This window comes from Hibiscus syriacus, unplaced genomic scaffold (assembly GCF_006381635.1).
Source record: "Hibiscus syriacus cultivar Baekdansim isolate YM2019G1 unplaced genomic scaffold, ASM638163v2 tig00112206_pilon, whole genome shotgun sequence".
Lineage (NCBI taxonomy): Eukaryota > Viridiplantae > Streptophyta > Magnoliopsida > Malvales > Malvaceae > Hibiscus > Hibiscus syriacus.
The window spans coordinates 1,826,761-1,842,267 of NW_024063267.1; the positions used below are offsets into that span (position 1 = coordinate 1,826,761).

Consider the following 15,507-nt stretch of genomic DNA (forward strand, 5'->3'; position numbering starts at 1 on the left):
GTGATTAAATTTATTCATTATTGCATCATTTACTTCATGATTAGATATATGACCAATTTTTCCATTTCACATTAATTATGAATATTGATTATGAAACTAATGGCTAACGTTTCTCTTGCTTGTGATCTTAGCAGCTTATGTTATATATAATCAATTGGCTAAATGACTTCAAAAACTTGTTTAAATTCTTTAAAATGTCTTTTTGATTTAACAAAAAGGGGGAGAAGTGTTAAATGTGTTTTCTAAATGCTAAATGGGAGAAGTGTTAAAGTAAGGGGGAGTAATTTCAAAACTTGATTTCAAAATCTTAAAATTACTAAAATGTTTTGTTATATCAAAAAATGGGAGATTGTTGAAAACATTTTGATAGTTCGATATAAAAAATTAAGTTAAATGAATTTTAAGATTTTCCAAATGATTTTCTAAGTATATTCAATAGAATTATTCGAATATCGAAACATTACTCCAAATCTTTCAAAGATCATTTTTAATCCTTACTCAAAGTGTAAAATAAAGTTTTAATCTTAAAACAATTTCAAAATAATTTTTACAAAGTATTTCGAACCATTTCAAAGCCAAACATTCCAGATTGCTCAGAGGGAACCGATTCCCCCTAAGGGGGTACCGATTCCCCCTGAATGGTTTGGCTCCGAGAATTCCAGTATGCTCGGAGGGAATCGATTCCCCCACAGGGGGTACCGATTCCCCCCTTGTATAATGGTCGAAATATTTGAATTTTACACTTAGGGAACCGATTCCCCATAGGGGGTATCGATTCCCCCCACGCTCCAAGCTGTTTTATTAATTGTTTTCACACTAAAACGGCTATATAATCTTCAGTAATCATCCCCAACGTTCAGAAGTGATTCAAGGTGTATTTAAACAAGTTCTGAAGCCCTTGATCAATATGAAATTATAGAGAAACAAGAGAGAAAGCATCAAACACCAAGTTTGTGCAAATCAAGGCAATTTTCCTTTCAATATTCTTTTTGCTTTAAAAGAACACCATTTGTGCTCATTTGTAATTATTTGTGAGTGTTCTTTTCTTGTTCTAGAATTGTGAAAACATCTTACCTTGTGAGGTTTTCCTTGTAAGTTTGCAAATTTGTAATCTTCTCTTTGGGAAAGAGTGTTCTCAAGAATTGGGGTATATTCTTGAGTGTGTTGTAAGGTTATCTCTTTGGCCTCAAAAGAAAGAACAAATTAGTGAATTTGTTGGAAAATCCTTAGTGTGGATAGCTAAGGTAGTGGACGTAGACTTTGATTGAGAAAGTCGAACCACTCTAAATTGCTATGCAATTACTTTCAATTTTCTGCAAAAGCGTCCACCAAATTTTTAATTGTCAATTCACCCCCCTCTTGGCCAATTCCGTCAATCGATTAACTCAACAATAACATAAAATCTTATCTACGTCCCAATCGTTGTTATAGTTATATCTTTCGTAATCTTGTATCGTTTCTTTTGTTACGATGTTAGTGGAATGTTTAGCTTCTAATTCTAATTTGTAAGGGTAAAGTTTTCAAATTTTATTTTTCTTATTGGGTTAACTACGCATTTAGTTATTAAACTATTAATTTTGGTCCGTTTTAGTATTTAATGTTCAATTTTCATTTTAGTATCTCATCGTTAAGAATTAACGCATTTAGTACTTAAACTATCAATTTTTATCCGTTTTAGCACCAAAACTTTCAATATTTTCGAAACTTAACGTTAAATTTTGAACGGAGTGCTAAAATGAAGCAAAAACTAAATATTTTAACGGCGGGATACTAAAATAAACAAAAACTAAACTTTAGGTATGATTTTGAAAAAAAAATGAAAGTTTAAGTACTAAAACAAATCAAAATTGATAGTCTTATATACTAAAAGCATAATTTACCCTAGAAAAAAGCTAATGTTTGTTTACGGTCAAAATTTAAAAAGCAAAGGGGTAGAAGCATTGGGCTGTGCTGTCTGACGTTTGGGGTATCAAGTTCTGTAATTTTTTAACAGCATGATATTAAAATAAACAAAAACTAAATTTTAGGTATGATTTTGAAAAAATAAAAGATTAGGTACTAAAATGAATTAAAATTGATAGTCTATATACTAAACACATAATTTATCCTAGGAGAAAAAAGCCAACGTTCGTTTACGGTCAAAATTCAAAAAGCAAAGCGGTAGAAGCATTGGGAAAATGAGTGGCGTTGGGCTGTGGTGTATTTCCCGAAAAATCATCGGTGATCGGTATATTTACCGATCTAACACCGGTCATATTATATTTCCCGATCTAACACCCGTAGCAGTAAAGCGCGCCCCCTCAACCACGCTATATGCTGATTTGGCACCACGTGGGGTATAGCGCGCCCCCTGTACCGCGCTATACGCTGACATGGGTTATATGTGTGTATAGCGCCCCCTGATCCGCGCTATACACCATGTAGGGGTATAGTGTGGATCAGGGGTCGCGCTATACGCCACATAGGGGTGAATTATATTTAACGCGGTCCCTAGTCCGTGCTATATCTTTTATCTGAATAATTACATATAGCGCGGTGCAGGTACCGCGCCTTATATGGTTATAAATACCCTCCTCCGCCAGTTAAGTTTCTCACATCTCCTCGCATCTCTCCTCTCAACTTATAAATTAATACAACAATTCCGTCAACGAGTAATAATTCTGGCAATCTTCTCATATTTGATTTAGAAGTTCATACGATTTTTCGTTATAAGGTAATTTCGTTATAATTTTTTAATTATAATTATTGTTTATTGTCATTATTTGAAAAAATATTATACTAATTATTTTCAATTAATTTTTATGTTTGTAAAATTGAAAAGCGGGAGCATACGTCGAAATAGTTTTACGGTGCAGGTAATAATATAAAATTATATTATTTAAATTATTTACGTTGATGTGTAAAAAATTTATTGTGTTATATTGTCGTTCATATATAATTTATTTAATCAGGTTTGTGTTAGTTTTTTTACAGATATAATATTGTCGCACTTTTAAACTCAAAGAATGGCGCGACTTTCAACTATTGTTTATTATGATAGTGAAATTCGAGAAGATGAAACCGACGTTGTTTTCGTATCAAATGAGCGTGTTAAAATATCATTCAAGAGAAACATAACTCTTGAGGAGCTGATAACGAAGATTTCGAGGAAGATTTATGTTGGAAGTAGTAGAAGAATGTCGTCGTTGCAGTATAGATTTCCAACATCATTGTTGTCATTAACTTATACACCGTTCAAACTTTCGAACAATGATGATGTTCAAATGATGGTTGAAACTCAAAGTAATTATTCAGACGCCACTATTGAGATGTATGCACATTTTGTTCAAGTGCGTACTGTTCAGGGTCAATCATTAAGCTCCCACTATGGGCTGGCTGAACAAGTTGATCAAGTTGACAGCCCGACTACAGTAATGTATAATGATTTTAATGCCATAATGGGGAGACATTCATCCGTAACTCCTTACGATATGTATCGAGGTGGGTCCACGAACAATCTGTATGGCAACACCGCGTCCAGTTCAAAGGGAAGACATTCATCTGCAAATTTCTTTGACTTTAATATGGAGATGTCATCGACGCAACAATCTGTGCAGATTCCATTTGACACGATGGCTTCAAGCTCCAGGGGAGGCATTCGACTGCGAGCATTTTTGAACTCAATGTCGATATTCCTTCTAGTTCAAAGGGAAGAGATGCAAGTAGTAGGTTCTTCGACCTAAATGTGGAGCGTATGGAGGAACCATCATCTCCACCAGAAAAACCGCTTCGTGAGCCTGGTAAGGATGGTGCTGAGACCGGACTATTCATTCACCTAGAATCACCGCAATTCAACTCCGATGATGATGATGTAGATGAAGTTCCAGGAAATGTGACACAAACTGACCCTCCTGCACACATGTATGAAGTTGACTATGGTGCAATGTACGGGCCAAAATTTGCGGATATGCCTCATCTCGGTGACTATGGATATTACTCATCAATAAATAATGGTGAGTTATCTTTAGGCATGGAGTTTTCAAGTAAAGAAGAAGCGTTGATGGCTATAAAAAATTACAATATCCATAATTCTGTTCAGTCCAGAGTCAACCGATCGACGACCAAAAAATATGTATGCTACTGTGCCCGACGCGAAAACGGATGTAATTGGATGGTTCGCGTATTGAAAATGAAGAGGAAAAACAACATATGAGAACTAACAGTATACAACGGTCCTCACACATGTTGTGCTGGAGGGGTCAACAAAGATTATCCCAACTTGGACTCTGAAATGATATGCCAAGCCATCATGCCCATGGTAAAAGCAAGCTCTCATATAGCTATTGCAGTGTTGATTTCAGCTATACAATCGTAGTATGGGTACACTGTCTCCTATAAAAAAGCTTGGTTGGCAAAACAAAATGCCATTGTTAAACTTCATGGCGAATGAGATGCATCTTACAATGAACTTCCAGGTTGGTTTAGGCTGGTGCGGACGTTGAATCCTGGGACAATTGTGGACTTCAAAACCTCCTATGTATACCATAATGATCGAGTTCTTCGCGATCGAAGCCAATTCTACCGGGTTTTTTGGAGTTAACCACAGTGCGTTAATGCTGCCAAATACTGCAAGCTTGTGGTCCAGATCGACGAGACTTTCTTGTATGGAAAATACAAGCAAGTTTTATTATTGGAAGTTGTCCAAGATGGTAATCGCAACATTCTTTCAGTTGCTTTTTCTCTTGTCGAAGGAGAAGATACAGATTCTTGGGTTTTTTTCCTCTGAAATTTACGTGCACATGTTATCACGAGGGAAAACATTTGTGTTATTTCAGATCGCGGAGCTGGGATCAAAGCAGCAATGGAGTCTTTAGGTCCAATATGGAAACCACCCTTTGTCCAACATAGGTATTGTCTCCGACACATTGCTGCGAACTATCATGGAAGGTACAAGAAGAATGATGAGCGTCAATTAATTGTACGCATGGGTAAGTGAAAGCAAGTTAGTAAGTTATACATTTTTTGATCATTTTAATTTTGCAAAGAAAGCAAGTTAGTAAGTTATACATTTTTTGATCAGGTTACGAACTACTTCCTCGAACGTTTGAATTAATGCTTCAAGATTTGTGGGCGAAGAACGAGGAAGGATAAGATTATATCAGTCTCATCGATAAAGAAATGTGGACGAACACATATAATGATGGATATCGATATGGACACATGACGACTAACTTGGCTAAGGCAATCAATTCAACCTTAAAGGGTGCACGTCACTTACCTGTAGCGGCTTTGGTAAAAACTACATATTTTCGTTTGGGGGCGCTTTTTGCGAAGCTCGGGGGTCAAGATCAAACTTGGATGCAAGGCGGTCATGTCTATCACCCTAGATTAGTTGCAGATCTACAGAAAAATTTGATGCATCAAATGGAATGTCTGTAACAAGCTTCTCTAGAAGGCATGAAATGTTTCGTGTCACAAATGTGTCGTTAAGAGTAAATTTAAGGGATAGAACGTGCGACTGCGGGTTTTTTCAAGTTCTGAAGTATCCATGCTCTCATGTGATAGCAACTTACTCGCATACACGTCAAGACTATAACCATTTTGTGGATCCCGTATACCTACTATCTGAAGTTTTTAAGGTATATAAATTTGTGTTTCCCCCTATAGGTAATGACAAAGTCCCTGATGAGGTTCAAGATTGGCTTCCGATTGTACCAAATCTGAGTTTATTGAGGGAGCGTGGTCGTCCAAAATCCAATCGAATTCATTGCGATATGGATATTCGAGAAAGATCTAGACAAGACAGAAGATGTGGCCATTGTAGAAACCCAGGACACACTAGAAAAACATGTCCACTTCTGTTGTCATCAAGTAACAATTGATGAGGAAATGATGTATTTATTTATCAAATAATAATTCTTGTATTTTAATTTGCATTTACTTCAAGTTAATGTCATTCGATAATCGCTGATGAAGATTAAAAAAACGAACACAATCATTCAATTTTATCAAACTAATAACAATTTGGTATTTAAATACAACAAACTTACAATAAGAATTAAATGGTAAATGATAATCAAATTACAATAACTGATATTAAATGGTAATAAACAAAATTAACTGAAATATATTAGAAAAAGTCCAACAAATTTAACAAAATAAAGTAAGTATTAAATGAGAAATAATAAAAAATTACAATTAAAAAAATAAAGTAAATACAAATATAATAAAAAATCTATCGATGCCTGCGTCGCGAATGTGTTCCGCAGGGCGGTGGCTGTCGGTCTCGAGGAGGATTTCTTCGTATCACTGGTTCTGACTCCTCGCTGTCATCATCGTCGTCGTCGTATTGAGAAGATACATTAGGTTGATGAGTAGTTGATGACGATAAAGAACTTCCATAGAAAAAGGACCCTGGAGGTGTATGACTGACTGTCCCACCGGCCAGCGAAAACTGGGAAAACCCAGACATCGCTGAGTGTGAAAACTATACAGGAGGTGTCTGTGATGCAGCCATGGGTGATGAGGTTGAACCCGCCAAATATCCAGTATATGAACCCTAAGTCGAATCTACAAACATAGACTCATAATAGCCTCCAGGTGGGGTCATCTATGACAGTGGCGGCGGTGGGGTCATAAAACCAGGTGAAGGCGACGACATCTGGTAATGGAAAGGCGATGGCGACATCATATATGGCTGCGGCATCATAAATGGCTGCGGTGGATGCTGTGAAGGCCCTGCTGGTGCAGCTGAGGATGAACCAGAAGCACCTGCTCTCCGTCCACGAGTCGGGGGACGATGGTGCTGTGTCGGATCATGTCTCTGTCGACGTCGCGGAAAGGTCTGCCCTCGTGCATCCTCGAGAAGCAGAAACGGTTTCCCTTTACTGTTGAACCATTCATAATAACCGTCAGCATACATCAAGAGGTCATCAAAAATGGGCTCTCTACGGGGAAGGCACCGATATCGATCCTCCCACAACACGACCCACTCATGATGCCTCACTAGCCAATTTGTATCTTTCTTGCCGCATCTATCTAAGCTATGCAACTCGTCAATATTACGAGGTGCTTCTAGAATTGGTTGAAAACAACCAAACTGCCGGAGCACGCGATCAGTGGAGTGCCACTCGACGGTCGCATAACAGATCAGAGGGACCATCGCCATCCAAACATCTGATAGACCCCTCAACTCAGGTGAGATCACCACCCTCACATCATCAGTAGAATATGACACCCATTCAAACTAAAACAAATAATATATAATTTTTATCAAAATAATAATCTAATTATATAACTATAATCTAAAATCGATTTTTAAACATTAAAATTCATACCTGTGTGCCAGCCTTCTGATCGATTAGCACCCTAATTTTTTCTAAATCATCAGGTAGCTTATGACCTATCAGTAGACCCCTTATTCAAGGAAAAAAATTTATTATACACTGTATAAAATTATTAATATACAAAATCAGTTTTATAATTACCTCAGAAGTAGAGGAAATACGAATGAGTTCTTCACAACGGGACATAAAAAGGGCAATCGATACCATGCCCAAGACTGAAGCAGTAGGAGACATCCGCCGATAGCATTACGCCTGTAGTCAGTGGCTTCACACATCTCCCTGTACAACAAAGCCAAAACTGTCGAGCCCCATCTGAATGATCCGGCGAGACAAAAGTCGCTAAGATGTCGCAACCACATGCAGTGAACTAGGTTGCACAATTTGTCCGGCATCAACAACCCTCCTATCAACTGCAATATGCATGCCCGTGCATACATCTTAACCTCATCCTCAGAGGCGTCTGCGCTCAACTCCCAAAAATTGGCATCTAACCAATTTAACGGTATCCTACATCCGATAAAACTTTCCGGGACACGTCCTAGATTATCCCGACATAAAGTAGTCCAAGAACCGGAAGCTATCTCTGATATCACATCTCCATCCACCAGAAGCCCCAGGTGCATAGAAACATCCTTAAGCGTGATCGTGCACTCTCCGCACGGAAGATGGAATGTGTGGGTTTTCGGCCTCCACGTTCTACTAAGACAGAAATAAGGTCTGGTTCTATCTTATAGTGACCCTGATATCTACCTATTTAACCAAATCCAGCCTCTACTAAATACGGCAAGACACGGCTAGGTATCACTAACTTAAGATTCCTAATAAAAGGATCTAATACGTGGTCATTTTCCTAAAAATAAATAATTACAAAAATTAATTCTTAATCTAATAATCATGCATTAAATAAATCAACTAATTATTACTAATAATTTAAATTAAATTAAAACGTTAAAATGTTACCGTATTAGCAAAGTGTCGAGATATATGATTTCTATCTAAGCGAAGTAGACTGCCTTCCATTATATATCTGCAAAAGAATTATATTAGTAAAATATTAAATAAAGTAAAATACTTAAATAAATTAAATACATAATATTAAAAATATTATAAAATATACCTTAAACAGATAGAGTATTTGAGAGAAATTGAGAGAATATGGTGTGATGAAAGTGATTGAGGATGATGGTATTTATAGGGAGGATTGAGGTGTGGACGGGTGGGTAATTAAAGGTATAGTGCGCCCCCTGTACCGCGCTATATCCCACGTGTCAGATAACCAGGATAGCGCGGCCCCTGATCTGCACTATACCCCTACATGACGTATAGCGCGGATCAGGGGCCGCGCTATACCCACAGGTAATCTATGTCAGCGTATAGCGCGTTGCAGGGGGCACGCTATACTCCACGTGGCGCCAAATCAACATATATCGCAGGGTATAGGGCGCGCTTTACTGCTACGGGTGTTAGATCGAAAAATATAATTTGACCGGTGTTAGATCGATAAATATATCGAACACCCGATGATTTTTCGGGAATTTTACCTTGGGTTGTGCTGTCTGACGCTTGGAGTATCAAATTCTGTAAAAAAAAAAAATTCTTCCAAGGTGCTTTTGAGTTTCTAGGGGGAAGGAATGGATGCATTGTCCTTAACTGGTTGGGGCCCTTGCCTTAGCAAAATCCACGTGCTTGGAAATTTCTCACTTCACTTGCATCAACAATAAGGAGCAAGGACAATGATTCCCACTACCATAGTTAGGAATTAACTGTTATTTCATGCGCATTATGGAACAAAATTCCACACTATAAAGGAAGACAAGTTTGACCTATTCAACCAATATGGTCGTTTTGGTTTATTTGAAGTTGATAAAATTGCTTGACAACCGATGTGATTGATTCTAGTGAGGTGAAGCTTTCTCATCACTGGACAACCGAGAAGATGGAAATGAGACCCCACCTTACAAGTGTTGAAGCTTTTTGGACCCCCTATGGATTGGATTGGATGATTTCATATCTCAATCATAGATTATCTGTTCGTATCCCTTCCACATTGACCGGAGAGTAGACTTTTTAGCACTGATATTTATCATTATGTTTTTTTTACTTAAATAAAAAATAAGTGTCCAAATTTTAAATAGATGTTTAAATTTTTTTCGATTCATCCAGATACATAATGCTACAATTTTAAATGTCTTGATTGTAACATCTATTAAAAATCTCCGTTGAGTGACATATGTCATATTAATTTTTAAGATTTTTTTTAAAAAATAATAAAAATATTATTATATTAAAAAATAACCATAATTTCTTTTAAATTACAAAAAACCTCTGCCAGTCGACTTCGTCCTTACTGGCCATTGCCAACGACTAGAGATGGCAACAGGCCGGGTTAAGGTTGGGTTTTTGTCAACCCGACATGACCCGAAAATATGCAACCTCCACTCAAACTCGACTCATCTCAAAAATTTTATATCGTGCAGATCTGACCTGACCTGAAAAATATATATCCTTAACCCGACTCCGACCAGACTTTATTTTTTAGAGTATTTATCTGACTCGACTCGACCTGATATAAATTAAGGATTTAATTAAAAATAATAATAAATTTTTTTAAAAATTTTATTATTAACCTCGAGTCAAGTTGGATCGAAGTTTTTCACCCTCTACCCAAATCCAACCCGATACAACCCGGACCTGATTTTTTTTAAATCTGACCCGATTGGGTCGGATCAAGTCAGAACCCGTCGGATGCGGGTGAAATTTCCATCCCTACAAATGATGTTGTCTTTGCTATCTTCCTAGCCAGACGTTGTCATTGTTGTTGTTGATGGTCATTGAGATCGCATGAGATCACGATTTGTAGTGTCAAGGTTCCTCAGTGTACTCACGCCGATTGGTCATCGATTGTCTTTTTTTCCGGTGGCTTTTCATGGAATCCTCAGTTGGCGGGTGGAGGTTCATCGATGACAAATGACAGTAGTCGACGTGAGTTTAAAGGTTAAAATAAGATTTTCAAAGTTTTTTAAAATTCTTGGGTTTTTTTAAATATAAAAATATTTTCAATTTTTTAATTTTAAATAAAAGTTTTAAAATTATTACAAATTAACACATGTTTTTAAGTGCAAAATTTAACAATCATTACAAACGATACACTTAAAGTAATAATATTTGTTACGTGAGGTGTATGAATAAAAAAAAACAAATGAGCATTTATTTTTAGAAAATCGATAAGTTTATACACTTAGTAATTAAGCCTTTTCTTTTATTTATTTCCAATGTCCAATAATTTTCGTATTTGTTACACGTGGCCCATTTGGCGTCACACAGTCACCTCCTGCAATTACTCTTCCTACTTTTTGGGTTAAATTAGCTATTTGACAACCACATATTTCCACCTTTCTATTTTGATCATTTAACTAATTTTTCCTAAAATCATAATTAACAATTATTTTTTGATTACTAGGTATTACATATTAACCATGTAAATAATACACTGCTTTCCATGAACATGTACCCAAAGAGGGAGGATCTTACCATAGCGGTGTTCATAAGATCAATAACGTTTAGGCAACAAGCGAATTCCTGTTGAAACATGGAGTGACCATAATTACTGTACGTGCACAGTAATTTTGTGAAGGAAAATCGAACCCCAAAGAAGTAGAATTATGATCAGATGGCGATTTCTGAAGGAAAGTGAAATTGGTGCGTGAATGATTGATGAAGATAAACTAAAATTATTATATTTATAAATTTTTAGAGTAATCACACATCTTCAAAAATATTATAATTTTTTATTGAATCATCAATAAATTAAAGTTTAAAGTGAAAGTGAGCAATTAAACTACGTATTCTTTTTATTTTAAGTACCTAAACTATTTTTGATCAAATTAAGCCCTTACATTATTATATTTATTCATTTTAAGTCCTGTCATTTTTTTTAATTTAATAAAATATTTTTAGATCAATAAAATTTGGATACATCATATAAAATTAGGTATTTGTTTTGACCCAAAAAATAATATAAAAAAAGCATAGTTTAGGGACTTGTTTTGATAAAAAATAGTTTAAATACTTAAAATGATTAGACAAATAAATTAAGGACTTAATTTGACTAAAATATAATTCAAGTACTTAAAGAAAACAATGATATAGTTTGAGTGCTACTTTTAGTTTAAGCCATACATTAAAAAGGTTATGTATGGGCCAAAAAGCAATGTGATTAAAACTGAACCTCTTTTGAGTGTCGGAATTTTAAAATTTACGAACCATTTCGTCAAACAACTTTTTAAACAGAAACTGCATTATTGGCGTTTTCCCGGTCTGAGCACACCATCTTCCCCAAAAGCAAAGGACCCACTTTACTGCCCAACCTTTCACTCCCTTAAAAAAATCCTTTCCTCCATACAATCCCTCCGTAGATTGAATTCCACACTCCACCAAACCAGAAACTGAAACAATGATTCTGGTATTCTTGCTGATGTTCTTCAACTCTTTGCCGCATGCTTCTGCTCTCAACCAGGAAGGTCTCTACTTGCTGCAAGTCAAGCTAAGCCTTTCCGACCCAACCCATGCCCTGTCCTCCTGGAACAACCGAGACGACACTCCTTGCAACTGGCGCGGCATTTCCTGCAACTCACTCACTCGACGAGTCGAATCGGTTACCCTTCCCGACTCTCAACTCGCCGGGCCCTTCCCGCTTTTTATCTGTCGTCTCCCTTCTCTTCACTCCGTCTTTCTCGGCAATAACTCCATTAATTCATCTCTACCCGTTGGTATTTCCGAGTGTCGAAATCTAACGACCCTCGATCTCTCACAGAACCTCCTTGTTGGGTCTTTGCCTCACTCCCTCGCCACGATTCCCTCACTCCAAAAGCTAATCCTTTTCGAGAATAACTTCTCCGGCGAGATTCCCGCGAGTTTCGGACAATTTCAACGGCTCGAGTATCTAAATTTGGCGGAAAATCTCCTCGACGGAACCATTCCTGCTGTCCTTGGAAACATTTCGACTCTCAAAGAGTTGGACCTTGCTTATAACCCCTTTTTTCCTACTCATATTCCGAGTGTACTCGGTAATTTAACAAATCTCGAGCAGCTTTTTCTCGCGGGTTGTAATATTGTCGGCCAAATTCCCTCGAGTTTCGGCCGGTTGGTTCACATTCAAAACCTTGATTTGTCCTTGAATCGGCTCACTGGGTCGATTCCTAGTTCAATTTCGGAGTTGAAAAGCATTGAGCAAATTGAGTTGTATAACAACTCTCTATCCGGGGAGTTGCCGTTAAAAATGGGGAATTTAACTACGTTGAAGCGGTTCGACGCGTCCATGAATGAGTTAACCGGCGCAATTCCGGCTGGCTTATGCGGATTACAGCTTGAGTCATTGAATCTTTATTACAACAGGCTTGAAGGGACTTTACCGGAGAGCATAGCTATGTCGGAAACGTTGCACGAACTGAAATTGTTCAACAACAAACTCAGCGGATCACTGCCGAGTCAACTTGGTGCAAACTCGCCATTACAAAGTTTGGATTTGTCTTATAATCGGTTTTCTGGAGAAATTCCAGAGAACTTGTGCGGAAAAGGGCAGCTAGAGGACATCATTTTGATTTACAATTCATTCTCAGGCAAAATTCCAGAAAGTCTAGGCAGATGCACTAGTTTAGACCGGGTCCGGTTGAAGCGCAATCGTTTCTCTGGTCAAATTCCAGACCAGTTTTGGGGACTACCCAAAGTATTTTTGCTCGAGCTTGCTGAAAATTCCTTTTGTGGGGAAATTCCAAAGACGATTTCAAGTGCTCATAATCTCTCTATTCTGTTAATTTCCAACAACCGACTCGCCGGATCATTGCCGGATGAAATCGGGTCATTGGAGGCACTAGTAGAGTTGTCTGCTAGTGGAAACGGGTTCACGGGTCAGGTTCCTAGATCTTTGGTGAACTTGAGCAACTTGGTTAAGCTCGATCTTAGTGAAAATAAGATCGATGGAACGATACCCAAAGGATTTAAGGGGCTGAAGAACTTGAATGAGTTAAATTTGGCTAACAATAGGCTATCTGGGAGTATTCCTAGTGATATTGGTAGCTTGCCTGTACTTAATTATCTTGATCTTTCAAGTAATTCATTTTCTGGGGAAGTTCCAATAGAGTTGCAGAATTTAAAACTGAATGTGCTTAATCTGTCGAATAATCAGCTTTCAGGAGAGATCCCCCCTCTTTATGCCAAGGAAATTTACCGGAACAGCTTCGTCGGGAATCCCGGATTGCATGGTGACTTGGATGGTCTTTGTCCAAAGATAAGTCGATCTAAGAATGAGAACTCTACGTGGATTCTTACCTCCATTTTTATACTTGCTGGCCTGGTTTTTGTTCTAGGGGTTGTTTGGTTCTTCATGAAGTACCGGAGTTTCAAAAAGATCAAGAAAAGAGTTACTGTAACAAAGTGGAGATCATTTCATAAGATCGGTTTTAGTGAGTACGAGATTGCTGGTTGCCTCAAGGAAGAGAATGTGATAGGAAGGGGAGCTTCCGGAAAAGTTTACAAAGTTCTGCTTAGTAATGGTGACGCAGTGGCTGTGAAGAAAATCAGTGGAGGAGTTAAGAAAGGGGATTCCTTGAGTGCTGCTGATATAGAGAGGGACGAGTTTGAAACTGAAGTCGAAACGCTGGGAAAAATCCGACACAAAAATATTGTGAGACTGTGGTGTTGTTGCAATGCTGGAGATGGACAGCTTTTAGTTTATGAGTACATGCCAAATGGGAGCTTGGGGGATTTGTTGCATAGCAGCAAGGGGGGATTGTTAGATTGGCCTACTAGGTACAAGATTGCTTTAGATGCAGCTGACGGATTATCCTATTTGCATCATGATTGTGTTCCTCCGATTGTTCATCGGGATGTGAAGTCAAACAACATATTGTTAGATGGAGAATTCAGTGCCAGAGTTGCAGATTTCGGAGTTGCAAAGATTGTTAAAAGAGTTGGCAAAGCTGCAGAATCCATGTCTGTGATTACAGGCTCCTATGGTTACATTGCACCAGGTTTGTTCCTTGTTGCTTTTGTTGATTGGTTATTTGTTCCTTGATGCTTTGTTTATTCATTTTTTCATTCGTATGCAGAATATGCATATACCCTAAGAGTGAACGAGAAGAGTGACATCTACAGTTTCGGGATTGTCATCTTCGAGCTGGTTACTGGTAAAACCCCGACGGATCCAGAATTCGGGGAGAAAGACATGGTGAAATGGGTCTGCTCTACCTACAACCAAAAGGGTGTGGAGCAAGTAATTGACCCCAGACTAGACTCTACCTACAAGGAACAAATTTGCAGGGTACTCGATATTGGTATCCTATGCACTAACACTCTCCCAATTAACCGCCCTTCGATGCGGAAGGTGGTCAAATTGCTGCAAGAGGCCGGCGGAGAGGACAAGTTCACAGCCAATAAGGATGGAAAGCTCTCCCCATATTACTGCTACGACGAGGAAGCCTCTGATCAAGCTAGTATAGTATAGTTCAATTAGTTGAATCTAGTAGTGGATCGCACTAAAATTTAAGTTTCCTCGTGCTGAAGGGTTTCATGGGGGAGAGGGAATGATGCAGTGACAAGAGAGGTGCCCTCTTCCGAAAGTAAACAATACCAAGTAGTTTAGTGTTAGACCCACCAGCGAGACATTGGACAATTGTAAAATATTTGTTTTTGGCAGCAATGGTTTCGAATAATATCAGATGAGTACAGCTCTGCTGGTGGACTGAGGATATCGGGTAGCAGATGCTGGAGTGGTCCGTTGATCGACGTTGCTGCCCTTCATAAGTGAATTGGGCCCTTTTGTCTCTCTCAATGTCTCCTTCATGGCTGTGGTTCCTATAAGGAAATGATAGGGTGCCTTTTGATTGTATACGTTTGTAATGAATGATTATGGACCTAAGCAAGGCATCTATTTCTGTCTAGGATTGTTTGGGGTAGCAAAAAAGTCTGTTGTTGAGAGTGACAGTGCCTGGACTTATGAGTTTTTGTAGGTGTGTTCTCATTTACTAGCTCAATCAATGGAAAAAGTAGCTAAAAAGTAGCTCATTTAATTCCAGCCAAACTTCCATGATCCTGGTGATGGATAGGTTAAATTTTTTTCATTAAATTAAGCATAATTACAATTTTTAAAGAAAGAAAAACAAGTTCAATAAATATGGGATAGTTT

General features: G+C 37.9%; 1 protein-coding gene across 1 annotated transcript; it reads left to right on the forward strand.

The window, feature by feature from the left end:
- Positions 1 to 11,763: 11,763 nt before the first annotated feature.
- LOC120175668 (receptor-like protein kinase HSL1) lies at positions 11,764 to 15,396 on the forward strand. Its single transcript, XM_039182270.1, has 2 exons — positions 11,764 to 14,353; positions 14,432 to 15,396. The coding sequence occupies exons 1-2, from the start codon at positions 11,779 to 11,781 to the stop codon at positions 14,824 to 14,826; spliced, it is 2,970 nt and encodes a 989-aa protein (XP_039038201.1). The 5' UTR covers positions 11,764 to 11,778; the 3' UTR covers positions 14,827 to 15,396.
- The last annotated feature ends 111 nt before the right edge of the window (positions 15,397 to 15,507 follow it).

Excerpts from the sequence above, each read along its gene's own strand:
- LOC120175668 (XM_039182270.1), top strand. The coding sequence starts at position 11,779 with ATGATTCTGGTATTCTTGCTGATGTTCTTCAACTCTTTGCCGCATGCT. Across the intron at positions 14,354-14,431 it reads CTATGGTTACATTGCACCAG|AATATGCATATACCCTAAGA; the intron begins GTTTGTTCCTTG and ends ATTCGTATGCAG.